At 39.4% G+C, this 22382-nt stretch overlaps 2 protein-coding genes across 2 annotated transcripts in view; one reads left to right on the top strand and one right to left on the bottom strand.

Annotated features, from left to right (window-relative positions):
• The first annotated feature begins 203 nt into the window (after window positions 1-203).
• Window positions 204-4398, top strand: harbi1 (harbinger transposase derived 1). The gene is made up of 6 exons (XM_089022694.1): window positions 204-444; window positions 774-939; window positions 1004-1206; window positions 1601-1896; window positions 2072-2247; window positions 2902-4398. The coding sequence occupies exons 2-6, from the start codon at window positions 775-777 to the stop codon at window positions 3103-3105; spliced, it is 1044 nt and encodes a 347-aa protein (XP_088878820.1). The 5' UTR covers window positions 204-444; window position 774; the 3' UTR covers window positions 3106-4398.
• Window positions 4399-7020: 2622 nt separating this feature from the next.
• Window positions 7021-22382, bottom strand: part of creb3l1 (cAMP responsive element binding protein 3 like 1) — a 21061-nt gene continuing 5699 nt past the window's right edge. Inside the window, exons 2-13 of the mRNA XM_089021996.1 lie at window positions 21833-21965; window positions 20426-20512; window positions 16386-16540; window positions 15513-15582; window positions 15268-15431; window positions 14361-14507; window positions 13136-13194; window positions 11935-12003; window positions 8861-8963; window positions 8640-8778; window positions 7414-7576; window positions 7021-7349 (exon numbers count right to left, since the gene is read on the bottom strand). Coding sequence (XP_088878122.1) covers window positions 7313-7349; window positions 7414-7576; window positions 8640-8778; window positions 8861-8963; window positions 11935-12003; window positions 13136-13194; window positions 14361-14507; window positions 15268-15431; window positions 15513-15582; window positions 16386-16540; window positions 20426-20512; window positions 21833-21965 — 1326 coding nt within the window. The 3' untranslated portion in view covers window positions 7021-7312. The remainder of the gene's footprint in view (window positions 7350-7413; window positions 7577-8639; window positions 8779-8860; window positions 8964-11934; window positions 12004-13135; window positions 13195-14360; window positions 14508-15267; window positions 15432-15512; window positions 15583-16385; window positions 16541-20425; window positions 20513-21832; window positions 21966-22382) is intronic.

Raw genomic sequence — 22382 nt, 5'->3', positions numbered from 1 at the left:
AGAGAAGTGAACCAAGAGAGCCGGTTCCTAACAAGAAGCCTGAAATGGGAACCGAACCAACAGAAGAGCCAAATGAGGGCTATTAGGGCGAATCCTTCTCGTGACCTGAGCCAAAAAAACCAGCTCTCTGAAAAGAGCCGGAATTCCCATCACTATTCCCCATGTCGACGTGTTTAGCAAACATAGCTTTCCCAATGGCACTTTCGACAATTTGAATGGGGGACACATCAAAAACGAAAAATGCAAAGAATAATTTGGATATTTTTAACCTGTTACATTTAATTAAATTTTAATCCTGATTTTGCCTTTAAATTTGATGTCGGAGGCAAGAGTCTTAAAAATAAATTGGCCGAATCTACGAACGAGTGTAGTAAGGTAGTTTTTCTCCGTCGTACTCTGCAGAGAAGGTACATTGGAAAACATTTCAGTGGTAAAATAAAAGAGGTAAAATAATAAAACAGTATTTTATTATTTTCTGTGCATTAATTCGGATATTGTGTTGTGAATTGTGGTCGACGATGCCCTCGAATAAACATTTTTACATCGGATTAAATACGTCTTAATTTGACAGTCTGGTTTATCTCGCATGTTACTTTACTTTCAATCAATTCGCATAAAATCTGTATTTTTTTAGCTGCAACGTAGCAACATTTATACATGAAGATTACATGCATTTAAAAGCCAAATTAACGGATGCCATTTGCATTGGCTAAATGTTCATCATAATACAGTTTCTTGTCATCTAAACGTGTATTTGTGATTGTTCTAAACAGCATGGCTATCTCAATAGCCATTTTGGACTGCGATCTACTGTTGCATGGCCGTGGTCACAAGACCCTGGACCGTTTTGATCTGGCCTCTGTATCAGACGACTTTCTTCTCACACAATTTGGCTTCCCCAGAGAGTTCATCCTGTACTTGGTGGAGTTACTCAGCGAGGTAACGACATCACACCATCTTTCTGAGAGCTAGCACGGTATTTGATGTTTCTCTTGGCTACCAGTCCTTATGTAGACGCACACAGAGATCCAGAGCCATTAGTCCTGAGGTCCAGGTCCTGGCCGCGTTGGGCTTCTACACATCAGGTTCTTTCCAGACGTCAATGGGAGATACCATTGGAATCAGTCAAGCGTCCATGTCCAGATGCGTTTCCAATGTGACGAGAGCTCTGGTTGAGAAAGCTCCTCAGTTCATCACATTGCACAGGTCAGTGAATCATCAAGATTATTTAGCTTGCTGGACTGATGTACAGTGATACCTTGGCTTACGAACTTCATTGGTTCCCAGACAGTGTGTAAGGCGAAAAGTGTGTATCCCAAAAATAATTTCCCATAGGAAACCATTAAAATGAGAATAATCCGTTCCCAGGACCCCATAAAACATACTTTTCTATTTTTCTAAGCCTTAAAACTACACAAATCATACCTTATTTTATGTATAATAAATGTGCTATGGTATTACAATAAAAGAAAGAAACTGTACTGTCAAATAATGTTGTTTTTTTTTTTACTAAAATTGTCAGAAATTTAACGTAAATGTTCGTAAAACCAAGGGGTTGGTAAACCGAGGTATCAGTGTACATGAATGGATGTTTGCGTAGAGAGTCCATGATCCGAGAGCAGACATCCGAGGAGTTCCAGAAGGTGGCAGGATTGACGGGTGTTCTCGGAGTGCTTGACTGTGTTCAGGTTGCCATCAAAGCTCCAAACAGCGAAGACTCGTCATACGTGAACAAGAAAGGATTTCACTCCATCGGCTGTCAGCTTGTTTGCGACGCCCGAGGCTTGTTACTCAGTGCAGAGACTCACTGGCCCGGTGGATTGAAAAGTGTAGATGTTCTGGAAAGATCTGTCCTATTTAAAGAAGTGCAAGAAACTACGGAGGGCTATTTGCTCGGTAAGCATTTTTGTCTCTCCATCTTAACATCTAGAAGCGTAGTTCTTTGAAGGTTTCTTCAGCCGTCATCTGTACTTCTTTGAAGGTGTTTCGCTCCTCATCCGAAGAGCTTCGTCAGCGAACCAAAGTGATGCTGAAAAATATGTTTAAGGTTTTTTTTTTTTTTTCTTACTAGGTGATGGCCGTTATCCTCTAAGGAAGTGGTTGATGACCCCGGTGGATTGTCCTGAATCCCCTGCAGAGTTTGCATACAATCTTGCTCACACAGCCACACATGAGATTGTGGATAGAACGTTTCGAGCCATCCAGACAAGATTCAGATGTTTAGATGGCACCAAAGGATATTTGCAGGTATTTCACTTGTGTTTATATTGACGTAATAATAATAATAATAATAATACATTTGATTTATAAGCTCCTTTCAAAACTCTCAAGGTCACTTTACAGTCACAGGATAAGTTAGATAGCTAGCTCGATAGCTAGCCAGCTAGATAGCTAATAGATAGATAGCCAGCTAGATAATAATGCTAATAATAGCAATAAGAATGCTAATAACAATAATAATACATTTGATTTGAAAGCACCTTTCAAAACTCTCAAGGTCGCATCAAGCCATCAACGACCATCACAAAGGTAAATAAACAACTTTATTACACCGTACAGTTTATTTCTTTAATTATAATACCATAGCACATATACATAAAATAAGGTATATTTTGTGTAGTTCTAAGGCTTAGAAAATTAGAGTGTAGAAATTTGTGTTTGTGGTATGTTTTATGGGGACGCGGGAACGGATTATTCTCATTTTAATGGTTTCCTATGGGAAATTAATTTTTGGGATACACACTTTTCGCCTTACACACTCTGTCTGGGAACCAATTAAGTTCGTAAGCCAAGGTATCACTTAAGCTGTCATGTCAAAAATAGAACACACACTGTATGCTCCTGACATGTACATTCCGGAAACTGAAGTAGTACTACTCTTCCCATCACTGCTGTGCACAGTACTCACCAGAAAGGAGTGCGTCCATCGTGTTGGCTTGTTGCGTCCTCCACAACGCTTCCCTCCAGTCAGGATTAGATGCCTGGACTTTGGAAAGGACGGACCCCCTGGAACAACCCGAAACTCTGGAGCAGAGACCCGAGGACCGTGACGTTCAAGCCGAGGAACTTCGCAAACAGCTTGTCCTTAAACATTTTAGCTCATAGTGCGCCTGAACTCGGTGGAGTTTGGCTCAATAAAAATAATACATTTCATTTCTAAGCGCCTTTCAAAACCCTCAAGGTCATTTTGCAGTCACAGGATAAGTTTTTCTGTGGGTGAGCAGCGGCAGCCACATGCGCCAGCAACCCCAATGTAACTCAAGTAGTAGAAAGCTAGCTAGCTAATGAATAGCAAATCAATAGGTAATCGATAGCCAGATAGCCAATAGCTTGACAGCCAGTTAGCTAGACAGCTAATAGTTAGCTAGCTAGCTAATATAGCGCTTTAATAACAGCTGAAGCTGTAACAAAGAGCTAACATGGACAAAAGGCGAATGCTGCCCCCCCGTAGAAAGGAAAAACATTTCCAGAGGTTTGACTAGCGCTTTATCGAAAAACCAAAACCCGAAAAAAGTCGGGAATGGTGCTCCACGTCACACTTTTCAATTCCCAAATAAATACTGGCTCATTTTTAGCGTTAGCATTTTTGGGAGTGTTTGTTTTGTAGCGCATTTCCGCCATTTTGTAAATTTCCCATTGTGGGACGATTAAAGGCTATATAACAAGTGGACTAAAAACAAGATGGAGTTGTGATTACAGTGTCAACGACACACTGATCTTACTAATTTTTCCTTACTGAGAAAAAAAAACGTGTGTGTAATATTTCATTGTGCAATTTTATGAACAAAATTTCACATGTAAACATGGATACTTTAAACAAGTTCCAACATATTTCTAGCAATAATCAAGTATGTAACTGGCACCAATATAGTCATTGGTTGCCATTACAACAAAATATATAATTTATTTGGTCTTGTAATGTGTAGAACGTTTCTATGTGAACTTTCATATTTATTTTTTTAAAAATCGTCCTTAATACCTTATTTGGAATATTTTGTCATGATCACTTCCGGGTTCCTTGTCACGTGAGAGAAATTGCTAGAGACATCGCCAGAGAAACGGAACGATAAAATCTAATCATTAAAGCTACGTTATTAATTTGCTTATTTACTGTATGTCTTGTCAAAACTTATTGTAATAGTAATTGTAATTGTTCTTTTTTAATGTCCTTTATCTACCATAATAAACGTTTGTGACATCATTCTTGACCGGGATAGATGCAAAGTATGTTCTTTGTTGGAGAGCATTGTTTTTTATTGTGGACAAATTGAATTTGTTCACAGCAAAAAAAAAATAATAATTTGAGTGTGTTCTTACGATGTACAGTATAATGTTTATTAAAAAATACGAATGATATTACGGCGAAAGAAATACACGGTAAAATGTTTTAACTGATTTCAAAATAAAATTCCACTTGACCGGCACTTTTGTTTCGAATTCTGAGAATAAAGTCAGAATTCTGACTTTAAAGTCGCAACGAAAATAATTCTGACTTTAAAGTCAGAATTCTGAGATTAAAGTCAGAATTTTGCCAACCGTATTTCTTTTTCTTCAGTGGCCCTAATCCTCTTCCGTATTACTGTTTCCGCACGGACTTGTTTTCTCGGTGGTCGACTTCGCTCCTTAAGAGTATCGATATTTGTTATCATTAACATGATTGCTATTGTTTAATGACAAAAACGGAATCGAAAATATCTCAAAATTATATTAAACAATGTTTGCGTTTCCCGTTCAAACGTTCTTGCATGCCGTACACATGTAAAACTGTACAAAAATCGTACAGAATACGACCGGTTGACAGGTCTGTATTAATCATACAGCAAGAAAGCCAAGAGACGGTGATGCTGATGCAGATTTTTAATATTTTGCTTGTTTCTACTCTACTGACTACACTAAATATAACAGGGATATATGGAAAAACATGCAAGACACTGTACAACAACAATAACGGTCGTCTGTAAACATTACTTGAAGTATTTCTGATTTTTCTAATTTACAACGGATTGATTTGGATACAGATTATCCCCATGGCCGAACAGAACATGGGTAAATAAAGTTTTTTTTTAAACCATATGTACTTTTGAATATGATTGTTGTGTTTCATGTCTGGGAATGTAATTTGATATATATACACACTCTCTATAAACAGCAATAAATACATCTACATGGGCATTTGATTTGTCCAAATATTTCTAATCCAATAAAAACAGTCAATTAAAATTTGTCAGTTTTGCCTTGATTAGCAATAGTGTCATTTTTTATCATTTCTTACCATTACATAGAAAAAACAAGGGGATAATGTGTAAACTAAAAATTTAAACCAATATTTCATATTTTTGTTGCATAATTTAAATATGCTTATTTTTAATGCTGCAACTATATACACATACACACACGCACAATTTCATAAAAATAACTCACGTTTTCCAGCTTCCTGTCAGAATTCTTCAGTCAGAAAATTCAGGCGTTTGAATTTAGGGTCAGGCAAAATGAATGGATGAAAATTAATTCATTTAAGTTGAGAAGAGACCTCTGGAATAATAATAATAATAATAATAATAATAATACATTTCATTTATAAGTGCCTTTCAAAACTCTCAAGGTCACTTTACAATAAACGGATCAGTTTTTCTGTGGGTGAGCAGCGGCAGCCACACGTGCCAGCATTCACTCAACCCGGAAGTAACTCAAATAGATAGAAAGCTAGCTAGCTAGCCAAGAGTTTGCTAATAATCACTCAAATGAAATATATTATTATTATTATCGTTAGCTAATATATTAGCTATTATATTAGCTAATAGTTAGCTAATAATCACTAAACCCGGAAGTAACTCAAATAGATAGAAAGCTAGCTATTTAGCTAAGAGTTAGCTAATAATCACTCAACCCGGAAGTAACTCAAATAGATAGAAAGCTAGGTAGCTAGCCAAGCGTTAGCTAAACATCACTGAAATGAAATGTATTATTATTATTATTATTATCAACCCGGAAGTAACTCAAATAGATAGAAAGCTAGCTATTTAGCTAAGAGTTAGCTAATAATCACTCAACCCGGAAGTAACTCAAATAGATAGAAAGCTAGGTAGCTAGCCAAGCATTAGCTAAACATCACTGAAATGAAATGTATTATTATTATCAACCCGGAAATAACTCAAATAGATCGAAAGCTAGCTAGCTAAGAGTTACCTAATAATCAATCAACCCGGAAGTAAGTCAAATAGATAGAAAGATACCTAGCTAGCTGAGAGTTAGCTAATAATCATTCAAATGAAATTTATTATTATTATTATTATTATTATTATGAACCCAGAAGTAACTCAAATAGATAGAAAGCTTGATAGCAGCTAGCTAAGACTTAGCTAATAATCACTCAACCCGGAAGTAACTCAAATAGCTTAAAGCTAGCTGGCTAAGAGCTAGCTAATAATACTAATATTTTTTTTTTTGTCGGACATACGACTTGCATTGAGGCAAATGTGGGACTTCAGTTGGAACTTACAAAGCTTTCATAGCCACCAACCAATGGATGAGCCGTCTAATTTTCAGTTTAACATTCAATTTGCGGAGTTTTAAGTTCGCACTTTTCACTCAATCGTACGTATAAGGCCATGTGGTTTTTGAATCTGAATATGAAGGCACCTGAAAGGCTTTCTGCGCGAGAAGACTCGAGTATATCTATTCTGAAACATGCTAGCAGAGTGCACTAACTGAGGAGAAACCCCTTTCTCACCCGAGAAGCTTCGTCAGCGAACAAAAAAAATTGCTGGTAGCTCTGGCCCTATATATAATAATAATCAATAATACATAATAATAATACCTCTGCTTTGATAGGTCCTTGCTCTAAGGTTGGGGGGGACAATTCCCTGAGGCTACACTGATTACTTCTTTAGTCCTGACTGATTGTGGTCTATGACTGGCCCTGATTGCCCCATCAGGGATATATAAAGTGTAGTAAGCAGTGTCAAGTGTCCTCGAGAGCTTTGAAAGGCGCTTGAAATAAAATGTATTATTATGATTATTATATATAGGGCCAGAGCTACCAGCATTTTTTTTAGTTCGCTGACGAAGCTTCTCGGATGATAAACGAAACATCCGACACCTTCAAAGAAGTACAGATGACGTCTGAAGAAACCTTTTCATCGATGGACAACTCCGTTATGACTGAGCTCTTACACAGATGTATTTATGAGGTCATTAATCCCACGTAACAATGTGAGATCTTCATGTATGTATAAAATATGTGCCAATGGTGGCTTGGGTGGGCTACGTGACGTGAAGCTTGAGGGAGGGTCAGCTGTGGTGGTCCGAGGTGTCAGAAGAAACCCGAACTGTCGTTTGGTTGATTTACACTGAAAGGGGGACAGTGGTGGTCATCATTCAGCACGTAGAACTTTTGGAGTGGTCTAATGGTACCTGTGATCCGACTTGGGACCGGCGGTCTGCTTTTTGTGGACGTCAGACTTATGGCGGCTCATCTGGATGCGGTTTTGTGATCGCAACCTCTCCACCGCTAACGTTGCGGGACTTCCCGCCAATGGAGACCCTTCGTCGAAGAAGAGGAGGCTTCGGGAGCGGACTGCACCTCAGAAAAGGAACACAGCTTAGTCAGCTTAGCCAACTAGCTTAGCCAAATAGCTGGCTACCTAGCTTAGCCAAATAGCTGGCTACCTAGCTTCGCCAACTGGCTGGCTCCCTAGCTAGCTACCTAGCTGGCTTCCTAGCTAGCTACCTAGCTGGCTTCCGAGCTAGCTACCTAGTTGGCTCTCTATTTGCTATCTGGCTATCTCGCTAGCTACCTAGCTGGCTATCTAGCTACATATCTGGTTACCTAGCTAGATACCTAGCTGGTTATCTAGCTAGATACCTAGCTGGCTATCTACTTGCTATTTGGCTATCTAGCTAGCTACATAGCTATCTATCTAGCTAGATACCTAGCTGGCTATCTATTTGCTATTTGGCTATCTAGCTAGCTACATAGCTGGCTATCTATATACCTAGCTAGATACCTAGCTGGCTATCTAGCTAGATACCTAGCTGGCTATCTATTTGCTATTTGGCTAACTAGCTAGCTACATAGCTGGCTATCTATTTGCTATTTGGCTATCAAGCTAGCTACATAGCTGGCTATCTATTTGCTATTTGGCTATCTAGCTAGCTACCTAGCTGGCTTCCTAGATAGCTACCTAGCTGGCTATCTAGCTAGCTTCCTAGCTGGTTACCTAGCTAGATACCTAACTGGTTACCTAGCTAGATACCTAGCTGGCTATCTATTTGCTAGTTGGCTATCTAGCTAGCTACATAGCTGGCTATCTATCTACCTAGCTGGTTATCTCGCTAGATACCTAACTGGCTACCTAGCTAGCTACCTAGGTCTCGCAACTACTGTCAGCAGTCACGACTCTTTTTCCCCTTGTAGAAGTCATGAGTAATCCCAGCCTCTACTGTAGCGTCTAGCTACCTAGCTAGCTACCTAGGTGGCTACCTAACTCGTTTAGCTGGGTTGCTAGCTTTTTGCATCAGGTGTACAGATGACTTGAGGGTTATTTGCGGAGCCTGATTGATGGGATCTTTTAACCTTGCAGTCTACACTCTGCCTTTGAACTATCAAAGTTGAAACGAGTCCAACATTAATTTCATACCGCGATTGGTGGTGTACAGCTCCTCTGACTGTTGAGAGGGAAGGGAAGAAGGATGCAAAGGGGAAGAAGTGACCGAGGAGAGAGGAGAGAGGCATGGAGAGAAGGATCCCAACACCAGGACAAAACACAGTGCCATCATCTGCACAGAGAGAACAACAAACAAAAAAAAAATAGTCAAAACCCAAAACCGGTAGCAGGAACCGACGACCCGCCACACTTACCATGAGGCACGTCCCGGTTTGAGTGGAAGCCATTTTGCAAGTGCGCGGGATAACTTTCCCTGAAATGAGCGATTGGAGTTTCTGGAGTTGATGGAGAAGCGTTCTGCAGAAAACAAAAAAAAAATGATCAAATAGATTTATTCCTCATACAAACACTCAAAGGAGATTCAGAAAAATGTACAGTGATACCTCGGTTTACGAACCCCTTGGCTTACGAACTTTTCGCTTTACGAACATTTTACCTTGGCATACAAACTATTTTTCGGGATACACGCGGAGCTGCCACAATGAGTGATGTGTCGTTCGCGAACGAGCTCGTTCTCCTCACAAGAAAATGCCATCCGACTGTTTTTATCCTCTATTCCCCGCCCCCGGTCTTCGGTTAAAGCCACGTGATTGGTCAAGAACGCAGCAGTCAGTGGACGTGGTTTAAACATTAAAGAGGCAGGCAGACGACAGAGAGAGAGAGTGATGAAATGGATAGAAAACAGTGAAATTTGGACTTGTTTCAACTTTGATAGTTCAAAAGCAGAGTGTCGACTGCAAGGTTAAAAGATCCCATCAATCAGTCTCCACAAATAACCCGCATAAGCCATCTGTACACTTGATGCAAAAAGCTATCAACCCAGCTAAACAGAACACAATTGATGAGGAACAAGGTAAAATGATGGCAGAGAAAGCACATTCCTCAAGATGGCGAAAGAAGAAGGCTACGTTCCTCATCAAGTGTTTAATGCTGAGGAAACCGGCCACTCCATTGCATCTAGCCATCAACGACCATCACAAAGGTAAATAAAATGACTTTATTATACAGTACAGTTTATTTATTTAAGTATAATACCACAGCACATTAATTACACATAAAATAAGGTATATTTTGCGTAGTTTTAAGGCTTCGAAAATTTGTAAATTATATTTTATGGGGACCTGGGAACGGATTATTCTCATTTTAATGGTTCCTTATGGAAAAGTAATTTTTGGGATACGCACTTTTCGCCTTAGACACTCTGTCTGGGAACCAATTAAGTTTGTAAGCCAAGGTACATATTTTATGATGCGTCATGGTGATGTAACTTTTTTTTTAAGTGTGTCCATGACGTATTAACCAAACTTTCAGATGATTTACGCAAAAATTTGCCATGAATTGAGTGTAAATCAAGCACATTGAGCGTCAAGATTAATCCCCCAATGCAAGAAGACCACGACGCCATGATTTGGTGTGACCTGGAGAGCAGGGTTCTGATGGTATGTGCTGCAATGGCACAAAGTGAACAGTGGGGGGAGACATTTTCACAAGAACTCATCCACACATTCAACTCGTACAGAAGCCACGACCCCAAAAGCAACCAAGTGAACCCATGGAATTCTCCAAACTCTCGTAGGAATCGTCAAATGGCAGATGAGCAAGTCAGGCAGACTTATTCGACCAATGTCACTCCCTTGTGACACACAACACATGCACTTTGATGTGCAAAAATGTGTCCACTCCAGTGCCAGGGTTTTTGTCATTGTCACTCAAATTCCAGGATTTACAGAATATTGAGTTTTAGGACTACATCAACATCCAATAATAATAACATATTTCATTTCGAAGCGCCTTTCAAAACTCTCAAGGTCACTTTACAGTCACAGGATATTTTTCTGTGGGTAAGCAGCGGCAGCCACATGCGCCAGCGGTCATTCAACCCAGAAGTAACTCAAATAAATAGAAAGCTAGCCAGCTAGACAGTTAGCTAACTAACTAGATAACCATATATCTTATAAATAGCCAGCTACATAGCTAGCTAGCTAGACAGATAGCCAATAGATAGCCAGCTACACAGTTAGCTAACTAGCTAGATAGCCACATAGCTAATAAATAGCAAGCTACATGTGCTAATAGATAGCAAATGGCTAGCAAATAGATAGCCAGCTAGGTAGCTAGCTAATAGATAGCAAATAGATAGCCAGCTATGTAGCTAGCTAATAGATAGCCAGCTAGGTAGCTAGCCAATAGATGCATCGCAGATACCTAGCTAGATAGCCAGTCAGTTACATAGTGAATAGCTAGCTAGCAATAAACATGTTTGTTGTGTGTGTGTGTGCGGGTGGGCTGGATATGCAGGGTGGGCGGTTCCCCGCTGAAAACTTTAATTACAGACTGCAACAGATAGAACCCCCCCCCCCACCCCCGGTTCTCCTTCCACCAGCGCTTCTTCTAGCAGCCAGCGTTTGCGAAAACCTGAACGTTCTCCAAGATGCAGTCAGAGCAGATGCTGCTGTAATTTATTTGACTGCATTCTAAATATACAATCGTGCGTGTAAGGGAGGAGATGCGTTTATATTTGACAAAATGGTCTGCAGACACTGAGAGGGGTTGTTTTTGTGTTGTTCGTTACAATGACATAATCTCGTTTCAACTTTGATAGTTCAAAGGCAGAGTGTAGACTGCAAGGTGAAAATTCCTATCAATCAGGCTCCACAAATAACCCGCACAAGCCATCTGTACACTTGACGCAAAAAGCTATCAACCCAGCTAAACGGAACACAATTGATGAGGAACTAGGTAAAATTATCGCAGAAAAAGCACCTACAAGGATGGTGAAAGAAGAAGGCTACGTTCCTCCATCAAGTGTTTCATGCTGATGAAACTGGCCACTTCATGCCATTAACGACCGTCACAAAGGTCAATAAAATGACTTTATTATACAGTACAGTTTATTTCTTTAATTATAATACCATAGTACATTTATTATACATAAAATAAGGTCTATTTTGTGTAGTTTTAAGGCTTAGAAAATTAGAAAATGATGTTTTATGGGGACCTGGGAACAGATTATTCTCATTTTAATGGTTTCCTATGGGAAATTAATTTTTGGGATACACACTTTTCACCTTACACATTCTTTCTGGGATCCAATTAAGTTCGTAAGCCAAGGTATCACTGTACGTTTATATTTGACAAATGAATGGTGTATTTCCAAACTTTTTCCATATATTAGGTGCACAGGATAATAAAATGCACCTTCAATGAATGGAAAAAAAGTGGTCCATTTGCACGCATCTATTTGCTGTTTATGTGCAGTGAGCCTCACCTGTTGGCTGTCTCCAAGTTTTCCACTTTTTGCCACAAGTCACCGTTTTCTGACGTGTAGTTCTCCACCCTAGGGCAAGAAAAACATCATCACAATTAAACACTTGATGAGGAACGTAGTCTTCTTCTTTCACCGTCTTGAGGAATGATCCCTTGTAGGTGCTTTCTCTGCCATCATTTTACCTTGTTCATCATTATTTGTGTTCGGTTTAGCTGGCTTGATAGCTTTTTGCATCAAGTGTACAGATTTTCTCTTCAAATTGTAAAGATGGCTTGTGCGGGTTATTTGTGGAGGGCTGATTGATGGGATATTTTAACCTTGCAGTGTACACTCTGCCTTTAAACTATTAAAAGTTGAAACGAGTCCAAGTTTCACTGTTTTCTATCCATTTTGTCACTCTCTCTCTGTCGTCTGCATGTCTCTTTAATGTTTAAACCACCTCCCCTCACTGCTGCGTTCTTGACCAATCACGTGGCTTTAACCAAAGACTGGGGGCGGGGAATAGAGGACAAAAAAAATGTTGGCTGCCATTTTCTTTTTTTGGAGAATGGCTTCACTCTCTCTCTGTCTGTAAACCACCTCACTGCTGCATTTTTGACCAATCACGTAGCTTTAACCGAAGACTGGGGGCGGGGAATAGAGGACCAAAACAAGCCGGCTGCCATTTTCTTGTTAGGAGAACGCGCTCATTCGCCAACGACACATCACTCATTGTGGCAGCTCCGTGTGTATCCCGAAAAATAATTTGTATTCCAAGGTAAAATTTTCATAAATTTAACGTTCGTAAACCGAAAAGTTCGTAAGCCAAGGGGTTCGTAAACCGAGGTATCACTGTATATATATATATATATATATATATATATATATATATATATATATATATATATATATATATATATATATATATATATATATATATATATATAGATGACCCCGTGTCAGTGGCTACAAACAGAGCTGGGAAGACGTATAAATTACAAACAGCTGGATTGCAACCCCCACCCCACCTAAGACCCCCCGGAGTCTGCTCTTATGATATACACAAGAAGAATCTGGAAAGGGAGCGTTCGTTTGCACTCAGGCTTTTGTGATTTAAGAGGGTGGGCCACCGATGGATTATTGGAAGAAAGAACATAAGCACTTTCAGAGATAAGAAACGGGGTGAGGTGGGCGGGGCTTAGCCTTAAAAATGGAAACTTACTTTTTCTCCAGACATTCCACATATTCTTTCTTCTTCCGCCGACTCTCCTGAGCTGAGATCTGTTGTTGTTGTTTTTTTTTTAAAAACAAACATTGAATTATTTTCATGTCAGAATCTATGCATTGAATTTCACTTTTTTTTAGAGGTCAAGTTACAAAACAGAAAAAATAATTATTATTCCGACACTTTTATTTTGAAAGGGTTTTTCATTGTACTCAAAGATGACGAGTTTCAGAATGTACACTTGAAAGCAAAATACTCGATAAAGTGACAAAAAAAAACACTCAAAAAGAACAACACTTAGCGATCTATTAGCTGTCTATTAGCTAGCTAGCTTTCTATCAGAGTTACTTAGATATCTATTAGCTGTCTATTAGCTATCTATCTGCGTTACTTCCGGGTTGTGTGAAGGCCTAGATAGCTATCTCTTAGCTATCAATTAGCTAGCTAGCTTTCTATCGGAGTTACTTAGCTATATATTAGCTGTCTATTAGCTAGCTAGCTTTCTATCCGAGTTACTTAGCTGTCTATTAGCTAGCTAGCTTTCTATCCGAGTTACTTAGCTGTCTATTAGCTAGCTAGCTTTCTATCTGAGTTACTTCCGGGTTGTGTGAAGGCCTAGATAGCTATTTGTTAGCTATCTATTAGCTGGCTAGCTTTCTATCCGAGTTATTTAGCGATCTATTAGCTGTCTATTTGCGAGCTAGCTTTCTATCTGAGTTACTTCCCGGTTGTGTGAAGGCCTAGATAGCTATATGTTAGCTATCTATTAGCTAGCAAGCTTTCTATCCGAGTCACTTAGCTGTCTATTAGCTAGCTAAATTTCTATCTGAGTTACTTCCCGGTTGTGTGAAGGCCTAGATAGCTATATGTTAGCTATCTATTAGCTAGCAAGCTTTCTATCCGAGTCACTTAGCTGTCTATTAGCTAGCTAGCTTTCTATCTGAGTCAATTAGCTATCTATAAGCTGTCTATTAGCTAGCTAGCTTTCTACCTGTGTTACTTCCGGGTCGTGTGAAGGCCTAAATAGCTATCTGTTAGCTATCTATGAGCTAGCTAGCTTTCTATCAGAGTTACTTCTGGGTTGAGTGAACGCTGGCGTGTGTATCTGCCGCTGCTCACCCACAGAAAAACTGATCCTGTGACTGTAAAGTGACCTTGGGAGTTTTGAAAGGCGCTTATAAATGAAATATATTCTTATTATTATTATTATTATTATTATTACCTTATTTTTAATCTTTCGTCTAACTCTCTTCAGAGCCTTTTCTTCACTTTTGGTGAGAGGAAGTTTATTGGGTACGGGGTATCCCTCAGCCACAAGGGTCCGTTTCTCTTCATCCGTCAGCAAGAGGGGCCCGGAACCCTGCAGTTTCTAGACAAAAAATAAATTACATACATACATAAATATACATCCATAAAAACAAAAAAATAATGTATTCAATACATTGTAAAAATGAAAATTGTCAAGAGCAATACATTGGGGAGACTAAACAAATTCACAATCTGCAGAACACATGCACCTAAAAAGCTAGCAACCACTCAATTGATGACAATGAGGTTAAAATCATCGCGAAAGAAAATAGATGCTTTGAAAGGGGAGTAAAAGAAGCTTTTTTCATAAAACAGCAAAACCCTTCACTAAATCGCCATGGTGGGGTGAGGTTCAATTTGGATCGTTCCTACAACCGAATTCTTAGGCAACATAGGCTTAGCTATGCTAATGAGGTGATACCAGTTCAAATGGGGTAATCAGGCCAGTCGTAGACCCCATACTCAGGCAGGACAATAGAAGTAATCAGTGTAGCCGCAGGGAATAGTCCTCTGCTCCCCCCCAAACCTGAGAACAGGGACCAATCATAGCAGAGTCTGGCACCGCCACGTGTGGACAGTAGGGATATATATAAATATATAGGGCCAAACTACCAGCAAATTTTAGTTAGCTGACAAAGCCTCTTGGATAAGAGGCGAAACGTCCGACACCTTCAAAGAAGTACAGAGGACGCCTGAAGAAACCTTTTTATCGGTATACGTACATCAAATAATGAAATCATAATACTAATAATTAAAATGATATATTTCATTGATCATTATGGGATGAAAGAAGGAGAGAAAGGATAGGTGGCGCTACTGACGTGCGCGGCAGTTAGCAAAGGCGAAGACGAGATGGCCGCGGATGAGGACGAAGACGCGGCGCCACGGCCCGCCGGCCTCTGTTGCGGTGAAGATGGCGGCAGGGAGCCGTCGCTGTCGCCGTGGTTGCTGCTGGGCGGAGTGGGTGGAAGCTGGAGGGCGTCATCTGGGGAAAAATTGGGGCGAGGACTTGCCGTGAGGATTATGGGATGACAAACGGACGGTAAATGACGCAAACTTTGCATACCGCTAGCAAGGCAGAGGTACTGGCCCAACTCTCTGGGCTCGTCTTTAATGGCCACCGTCTTCACTTCATCCTGCGGGCGCAAACCAATCAGTCGCATTCCTTCATACTTGCTAGCTAGCTATCTGACTAGCTAGCTAGCTTGCTATTTGCTATCTAGATAGCTACCTAGCGAGCTATTTGCTATCTAACTAGTTACCTAGCTAGCTATTTGCTATCTAGATAGCTAACTAGCTAGCTATTTGCTATATAGATAGCTAACTAGCTAGCTATTTGCTATCTAGTTAGCTACCTAGCTATCTATTTGCTATCTACCTAGCTGGCTATCTATTTGTTATCTAGCTAGCTGGCTATATATTAGATATCTAGCTTGCTGGCTATATATTAGCTACCTAGCTTGCTGGCTATATATTAGCTAATATAGGTAATAGCTATCTAGAAAGCTGTTATCTATATAGCTAGCAATTAGCTTTATAGCTAGTAAACTAGCTAGCTAGATAGCTAGTTATTAGCTATCCATTTGGCTGGCTATCTAGCTGGCTCGCTATTAGCTATATATTAGCTAGCTTTGTATCTATTTCAGTTACTTACTACAGTAAAATTAAGATGAATTAGAATTATATGGCCTGTACTGTTAGCATAGCATTTTATGGTGAGTGTTTTCTAAACAGATGACTTTTTTACTTTATGTTACTTCCGCGTTGAGTGAATGCTGGCGCGTGTGGCTGCCGCTGCTCACCCGCAGAAAAAAAAAATCCTGTGACTGTAAAGTGTCAATGAGAGTTTTGAAAGGCGCTTATAAATGAAATGTATTATTATTATTATTATTATTGATCTGGGACATATGAAGTGGTCTGGAATTTGTGGAATGCTCACCGCGTGTCTCCATAACGAGGCTTTCCGAGCGGGGGCGGGGCTTAGGATAAGCGACGGGCCTTCCACGGGTTGCGGATCTGAACATTGAGCGACGTCGGGCTCCTCTTGTTTCACTAAGATGCTCGTCAGGTCTTGGCTGAAGCTCCATTCAAATTCTAAGCCAGAGAAGAAGAGAGACAATAACAATATGAAACCATCGCAAAGGTAAAAAAAACGACTTTATTATACAGTACAGTTTACTTTCTTTAATTATGATACCATAGCACATTTATTATAAATAAAATAAGGTATATTTTGTGTAGTTTTAAGGCTTAGAAAATTAGAAAATTATGTTTTATGGGGACCTGGGAACGGATTATTCTCATTTTAATGGTTTCCTATGGGAAATTATTTTTTGGAATACACACCTTTCGCCTTACACACTCTGTCTGGGAACCAATTCAGTTGGTAAGCCAAGGTATCACTTTATTTAGTTTTACTCAGTGTGGATATCAGATAAATTTCATAGCATCCCGCACTGGCCATATAAAAATGTTCACTTCTTGTAAACAGAAGCTACACTTATAGAATGTTTTTTTAAAAAGGCTGAAAGCAATGATGTGTTTCTTTGCCAGTGAAGAGAAACAGGAGCCATCAATCAAAAGCGCTTCCTGACAAGCCTCGTTATTATACGAGGCCACAAAAGGGAATCGCACTCCCTCGCGCAGGCAGGGTGCATAATTTGCCCGTGGTGAGTGTGTGTGTGTGTGTGTGTGTGTGTGTGTGTGTGTTTGACAATACTTTTCAAACAGAAGCTTCAATCTAGCGTCCGAGTCGAGTTGTGAGCTTTGCAATGGCTGACCGTCAAGGCCTGCTCTGCTGGCCTAAAAATATCGTAATCACAGACGAATGTGAATTATATTTTCTCCATGATTTCTTATGAAATAATTCCGAATTGTCTTTCAGCTTCCTTTCATTACTTTTGCTCCGTTGCGATGCTTCCCAAATGTATATTTTCATTTTTAAGTTTAAGTTTATATTTTATTGATTCAGACATAGCACCACTGAAGGCCTAACGATCAAATCCACTGGCCGCCATTAAATAATTCCAAATTGTCAGCTTCTTTTCATTACTTCCCCCTGTTGCACTGCTTCACAAATGTTTATTTTCACATTTAAGCATTTAACCAATCACATTTCAGCCAACATTTGTTACCGAGGTCAGAAATCGACCTGGACGCCTTCACAATCAGTTCTGCAGGCCCCGGAGCATCAAATGAAACTGTTGCTCTAACCAATCAGATTTCAAGTTGGCAACCCAAGGCCAGCTTGGCAACGTCAGAGTTTTCACAAATTATGCTTGGCTAGTCATAGTATAGCCAATCATAGTATCACTAGCCACTTGTGATAAGTGCATACTGGCCAGAGCTAGCACACTGCAAATATATTCTGTTGATTTAATAGTTTTTTTTTTTTAAGTTTCGCAAACTATGATTGGCTCGTTACTCAGCGTTCACTCAACCCGGAAGTAAATCAAAAAGATATAAATCTAGCTAGCTAGCTAATAGATAGTTTTTTTCTTCACTCAATCCCGAAGTGACTTAAATAGATATCAAGCTAGCTAGCTTGTGAATATATAGCTGACAGCCAGCGAATAGATAGCTATTAGCCAGCGAACAGATAGCTACTAGCCAGCGATCAGATAGCTATTAGCTAGCGAATAGATAGCTATTAGCCAGAGAATAGATAGCTATTAGCTAGCAGATAGCTATTAGCTAGCAAATAGATAGCTATTAGCCAGCAAATAGATAGCTATTAGCTAGTGAATAGATAGCTATTAGCTAGCAACAGTCTCAGTCAATTGAAGAGGTTGAAAAAAAATACACAAAATATACATATCTATTTGCCAGCTACTAGCTAGCGAATAGAGAGCCAACAGCTAGCGAATAGATAGCTAATAGCTAGCTAGCAATTAGCAAGCGAATAAAAAGCAACCATCTTAGCTACTGGTCGAAGTAGCGTCATTGTATAATTAAATTTAATGGCGTCAGCGTTTATGAGGCCTTAATGCTACTTTAGTCGAAATTAATATTGACAACAAATGTTGTACTCATTGAAAAGTCTCATTTAAAAATAAAAGGCTGCAAACTGTGTCATCCCAGCAGGCGCACAGAGAGAAAGCTATGTTCTCGGCAGGACAGAAGCCGTAAAAAGCAATAGCGAGCGCGGCCATGGCAGGCGGCGGCAACACAAAAATGCATCACGTTGCCTTCGTAAATCAACGACTCAAGTGGAGCACAAAAAAAATTGGGGAATCAAACGTGAGCTTCCCGCATGTCAACTTAGCATCATAACAATCGTGCTGAAGCCGCAACAGCTAACAAAAGAAAAATCACTCAATGCACACAGATGGGCCGAACAGATGGCAACTTGTCTTTTAAAGGACTTGTTTTCCACAAGGAAATTAAATACAGTGATACCTTGGCTTACGAACTTAATTGGTTCCCAGACAGAGTGTGTCAGGCGAAAAGTGTGTATCCCAAAAATTAATTTCCCATAGGAAACCATTACAATGAGAATAATCCGTTCCCAGGTCCCCATAAAACATATTTTTCTAAATTTCTAAGCCTTAACACTACACAAAATACCGTATTTTATGAATAATAAATGTGCTATGGTATTATAATGAAAAAAATAAACTGTACTGTATAATAAAGTGGTTTTATTGACCTTTGTAATGGTCGTTGGCTTGATGGAATGGAGTGGCCGGTTTCCTCAGCATTAAACACTTGATGAGAAACGTAACCTTTCACCATCTTGAGGAATGATCCCTTGTAGGTGCTTTTTCTCTGCAATAATTTTACCTAGTTCCTCATCAATTGTGTTGTGTTTAGCTGGGTTGATAGCTTTTTGCATCGAGTGTTCAGATGGCTTGTGCGGGCTTTTTGCATCAAGTGAGAGAGAGGGAGAAAGAGAGAGAGAGAGAGAGAGAGAGAGAGAGAGAGAGAGAGAGAGAGACAGACAGACAGACAGAGGGGGAAAGAGACTGAGGGAGAGACAAAGGGAAAAGGAGAGAGGGAGAGAGAGAGAGACAGCGACTCTTCCAGCTTTAGAAAGAGAGCACTCAAAACCATATGCTTGTCAGTGTGTGTGTGTGTGTGTGTGTGTGTGTGTGTGTGTGTGTGTGTGTGTGTGTGTGTGTGTGTGTGTGTGTGTGTGTGTGTGTGTGTGTGTGTGTGCATGTGTGTGTGTGTGCGTATACGCGTGATAGGTGGGCAGGGCTTACTTAGTGGGGAAAGTGCACAGTCAGAAGGATCCCCAGGATAAACGGAGAACAGAGGAGCATGCAGACCAATCAGGCCAAGATGCAAAACCAGACCAGAAAGACAAAAAAAGATGAAGAAGAAGAACGTCCTCTTCTCACGCACAAATTGCAATTTGGACATCTGCCCCCATTTCAAGCTCATATAACTCCGGAGCCATTTCATTTAGAAAATAACTATTTCTTTCTGATGAAAGAAGTGAGTGTAATGTTTGTAACGCTGCATTGAATATTTATGTATTCGTAAAACTCAATATTCTGTGGGCCCTGGAATTGGAATGACAATGACAAAAACCCTGGCCCAGCAGTGGACACAGTGGTCATCCATTGGCAACTACCATCTCAAAGGTAAATAAAATGACTTTATTATACAGTACAGTTTATTTCTTTAATTATAATACCATCGCACGTTTATTATACATAAAATAAGGTATCTTTTGTGTAGTTTCAAGGCGTATTTTGTAGAAATTTATGTTTTATGGGGACCTGGGAACGGATTACTCTCATTTTAATGGTTTCCTATGGGAAATTAATTTTTGAGATACACACTTTTCGCCTTACACACTCTGTCTGGGAACCAATTATGATCGTAAGCCAAGGTATCACTGTACCTGTATTATCAATTCGTCATCAGATGAAGAGATTGGCAAAAGCAAGAAATGAAATGGATTATTATTATTATTATTATTATTATTATTATTATTATTATTATTATTATTATTAAGGAAGAGTGACCCACCAGAGTCTTGGTCCATCTTGACTGACAGGGCGGGGCTCTGTGGGGCGGAGTCTTCACTCAAAGAGTAACTGTGGTCTCCTTGGATGTCTGTGAAGCCACAAAAAAAAAAAAAAAAAAAAATCAATAGCAAATCAAAATAAAGTGATTTGATATTAAAATGCAGTGGCGGACCGTAAAGGCCTGCAAAACCTTCTCTGCTGGCCTAAAAAAAAAATATCTGAATTCGATCGGACACTGTGGACAAAGACTCGAATCCAGAAAGATTGTCTTTACTGCTGGCAGGAGACACAGCCATGACAGACGTCTGAATTCTGCAGCCCTCTGCCAAACTATTTATTGAGAGTATATGCAAATTTAAATATAAGTAAATTTAAGTATATGCAAATTTATTATATTATCAGGCAATAGAAGAGGTTGAAAAACTTCTATTGATTTGGATTAATAAAGCTAGCGGCAGGGGACAGTGTGAGTGAGGGTACAGTTTATTTGTCGAATTACAATACAATAGCACATTTATTATACATAAAATAAGGTATCTTTTTGTGTAGTTTTAAGGCTTATTTAGTCGAGAATTATGTTTTATGGGGATCTGGGAACAGATTATTCTCATTTTAAAGGTTTCCTATGAGAAATAAATGTTCGGAAGATGAACTTTTTGCATTACACTTTGTTTCCGTGTTGTCTATGCAACGGCAATAGAAGAGGTTGAAAAACTTCTCTTGATTTGAATTAATGTAAATGAGCTTGCAGGGGACAGTGTGAGTGAGGGTATGTATTATTGCAGAGAAAGCACCTTCCAAACAGTAACTCCCTGCCTTTCCTCCTCACACTCCATGCCATCAACTACCATCACTAAGGTAAATAAAACGACTTTATTACACAGTACTGTTTTATTTAATTAGAATAACATTGCACATTTATTATACATAAAATAAGGTATATTTTTATAGTAATAATAATAATAACTTAACCTAATAATTACTAGTGCAGCGTGTAAACAAATTCCTTGTGTGTTCTACATACTTGGCAATAAAGATAATTCTGATTCTGATAATAATAATACATTTCATTTATAAGCGATACATATACAAATTAGCTAGATAGCTATTTAGCTAATAGATAGCTAGCTAGATAGCTATACAGCTAATAGATAGCTAGCTATATAACCCAAAATGGAAGCTAGTGTGACAGAAAATGGCCTGGATGCTCAGTCAACAAATTTTTGTGTAGTTTTAAGGCTTATTTAGTCGAAAATGATGTTTTATGGGGACCTGGGAACGGATTATTCTCATTTTAATGGTTTCTTATGGGAAATAAATGTTCGGAAGATGAACTTTTCATCTTACACACATTTTCTGGGAACCAATTAAGTTTGTAAGCTGAGTCATGAAAGACGATGATTGTAACCTGGAATGCTGTCTGTTTCCATTTGGAGGAAGGAATGTCTGTCTGCCAGCAGGGGGCGCTCTAAGAGATGGTCTTCAAAGAAGCTGCTGAATAATTCACTGCTGAAGTCGTCCATCTGGTCACCTGAGAATGGCTGTAACACACACAAAAAAATATATATATATATATAAATTAACCCATTCACGACTTTATTCGGGAATTGAAAAGCATGACGTTGAGCGCCATTCCTGAATTTGCTCTTTATTTTCATGTTCAGTCACGTGACCAAGTCGACCAACGGCGCGGCCGATACAGATTTCGATAATGGTGGTACTGTGTAGAAACCCCTAACCGAATATCGATTCAGCTTAACTATCTCTTGTATGGATATAAACATAGCAAAATGGCCGGCGGGAGATGAAAAAGAGCACCGTAGTAACCGGATCATCGGAAAAATCACGAATCGTACTAAACGGAACTAATTATACATAAAAAGACTAGAAATATGCACAGGAAATGAAAATAGTGTCGTAATAAGCAGTATTATCAATATAAACGATATCGATATAAC

Source organism: Hippocampus bargibanti, linkage group LG01 (assembly GCF_051943395.1).
Source record: "Hippocampus bargibanti isolate YZ-2025 linkage group LG01, ASM5194339v1, whole genome shotgun sequence".
Classification (NCBI taxonomy): Eukaryota; Metazoa; Chordata; class Actinopteri; order Syngnathiformes; family Syngnathidae; genus Hippocampus; species Hippocampus bargibanti.
The sequence above is the reverse complement of the archived record's forward strand: the minus strand, read 5'-3'. Positions and strand labels throughout refer to the sequence as shown.

Coding starts and splice junctions, on each gene's coding strand:
- harbi1 (XM_089022694.1), top strand. CDS start 775: ATGGCTATCTCAATAGCCATTTTGGACTGCGATCTACTGTTGCATGGC. Junction 1,207..1,600: donor CAGTTCATCACATTGCACAG/GTCAGTGAATCA, acceptor ATGTTTGCGTAG/AGAGTCCATGATCCGAGAGC. Junction 1,897..2,071: donor TACGGAGGGCTATTTGCTCG/GTAAGCATTTTT, acceptor TTTTCTTACTAG/GTGATGGCCGTTATCCTCTA.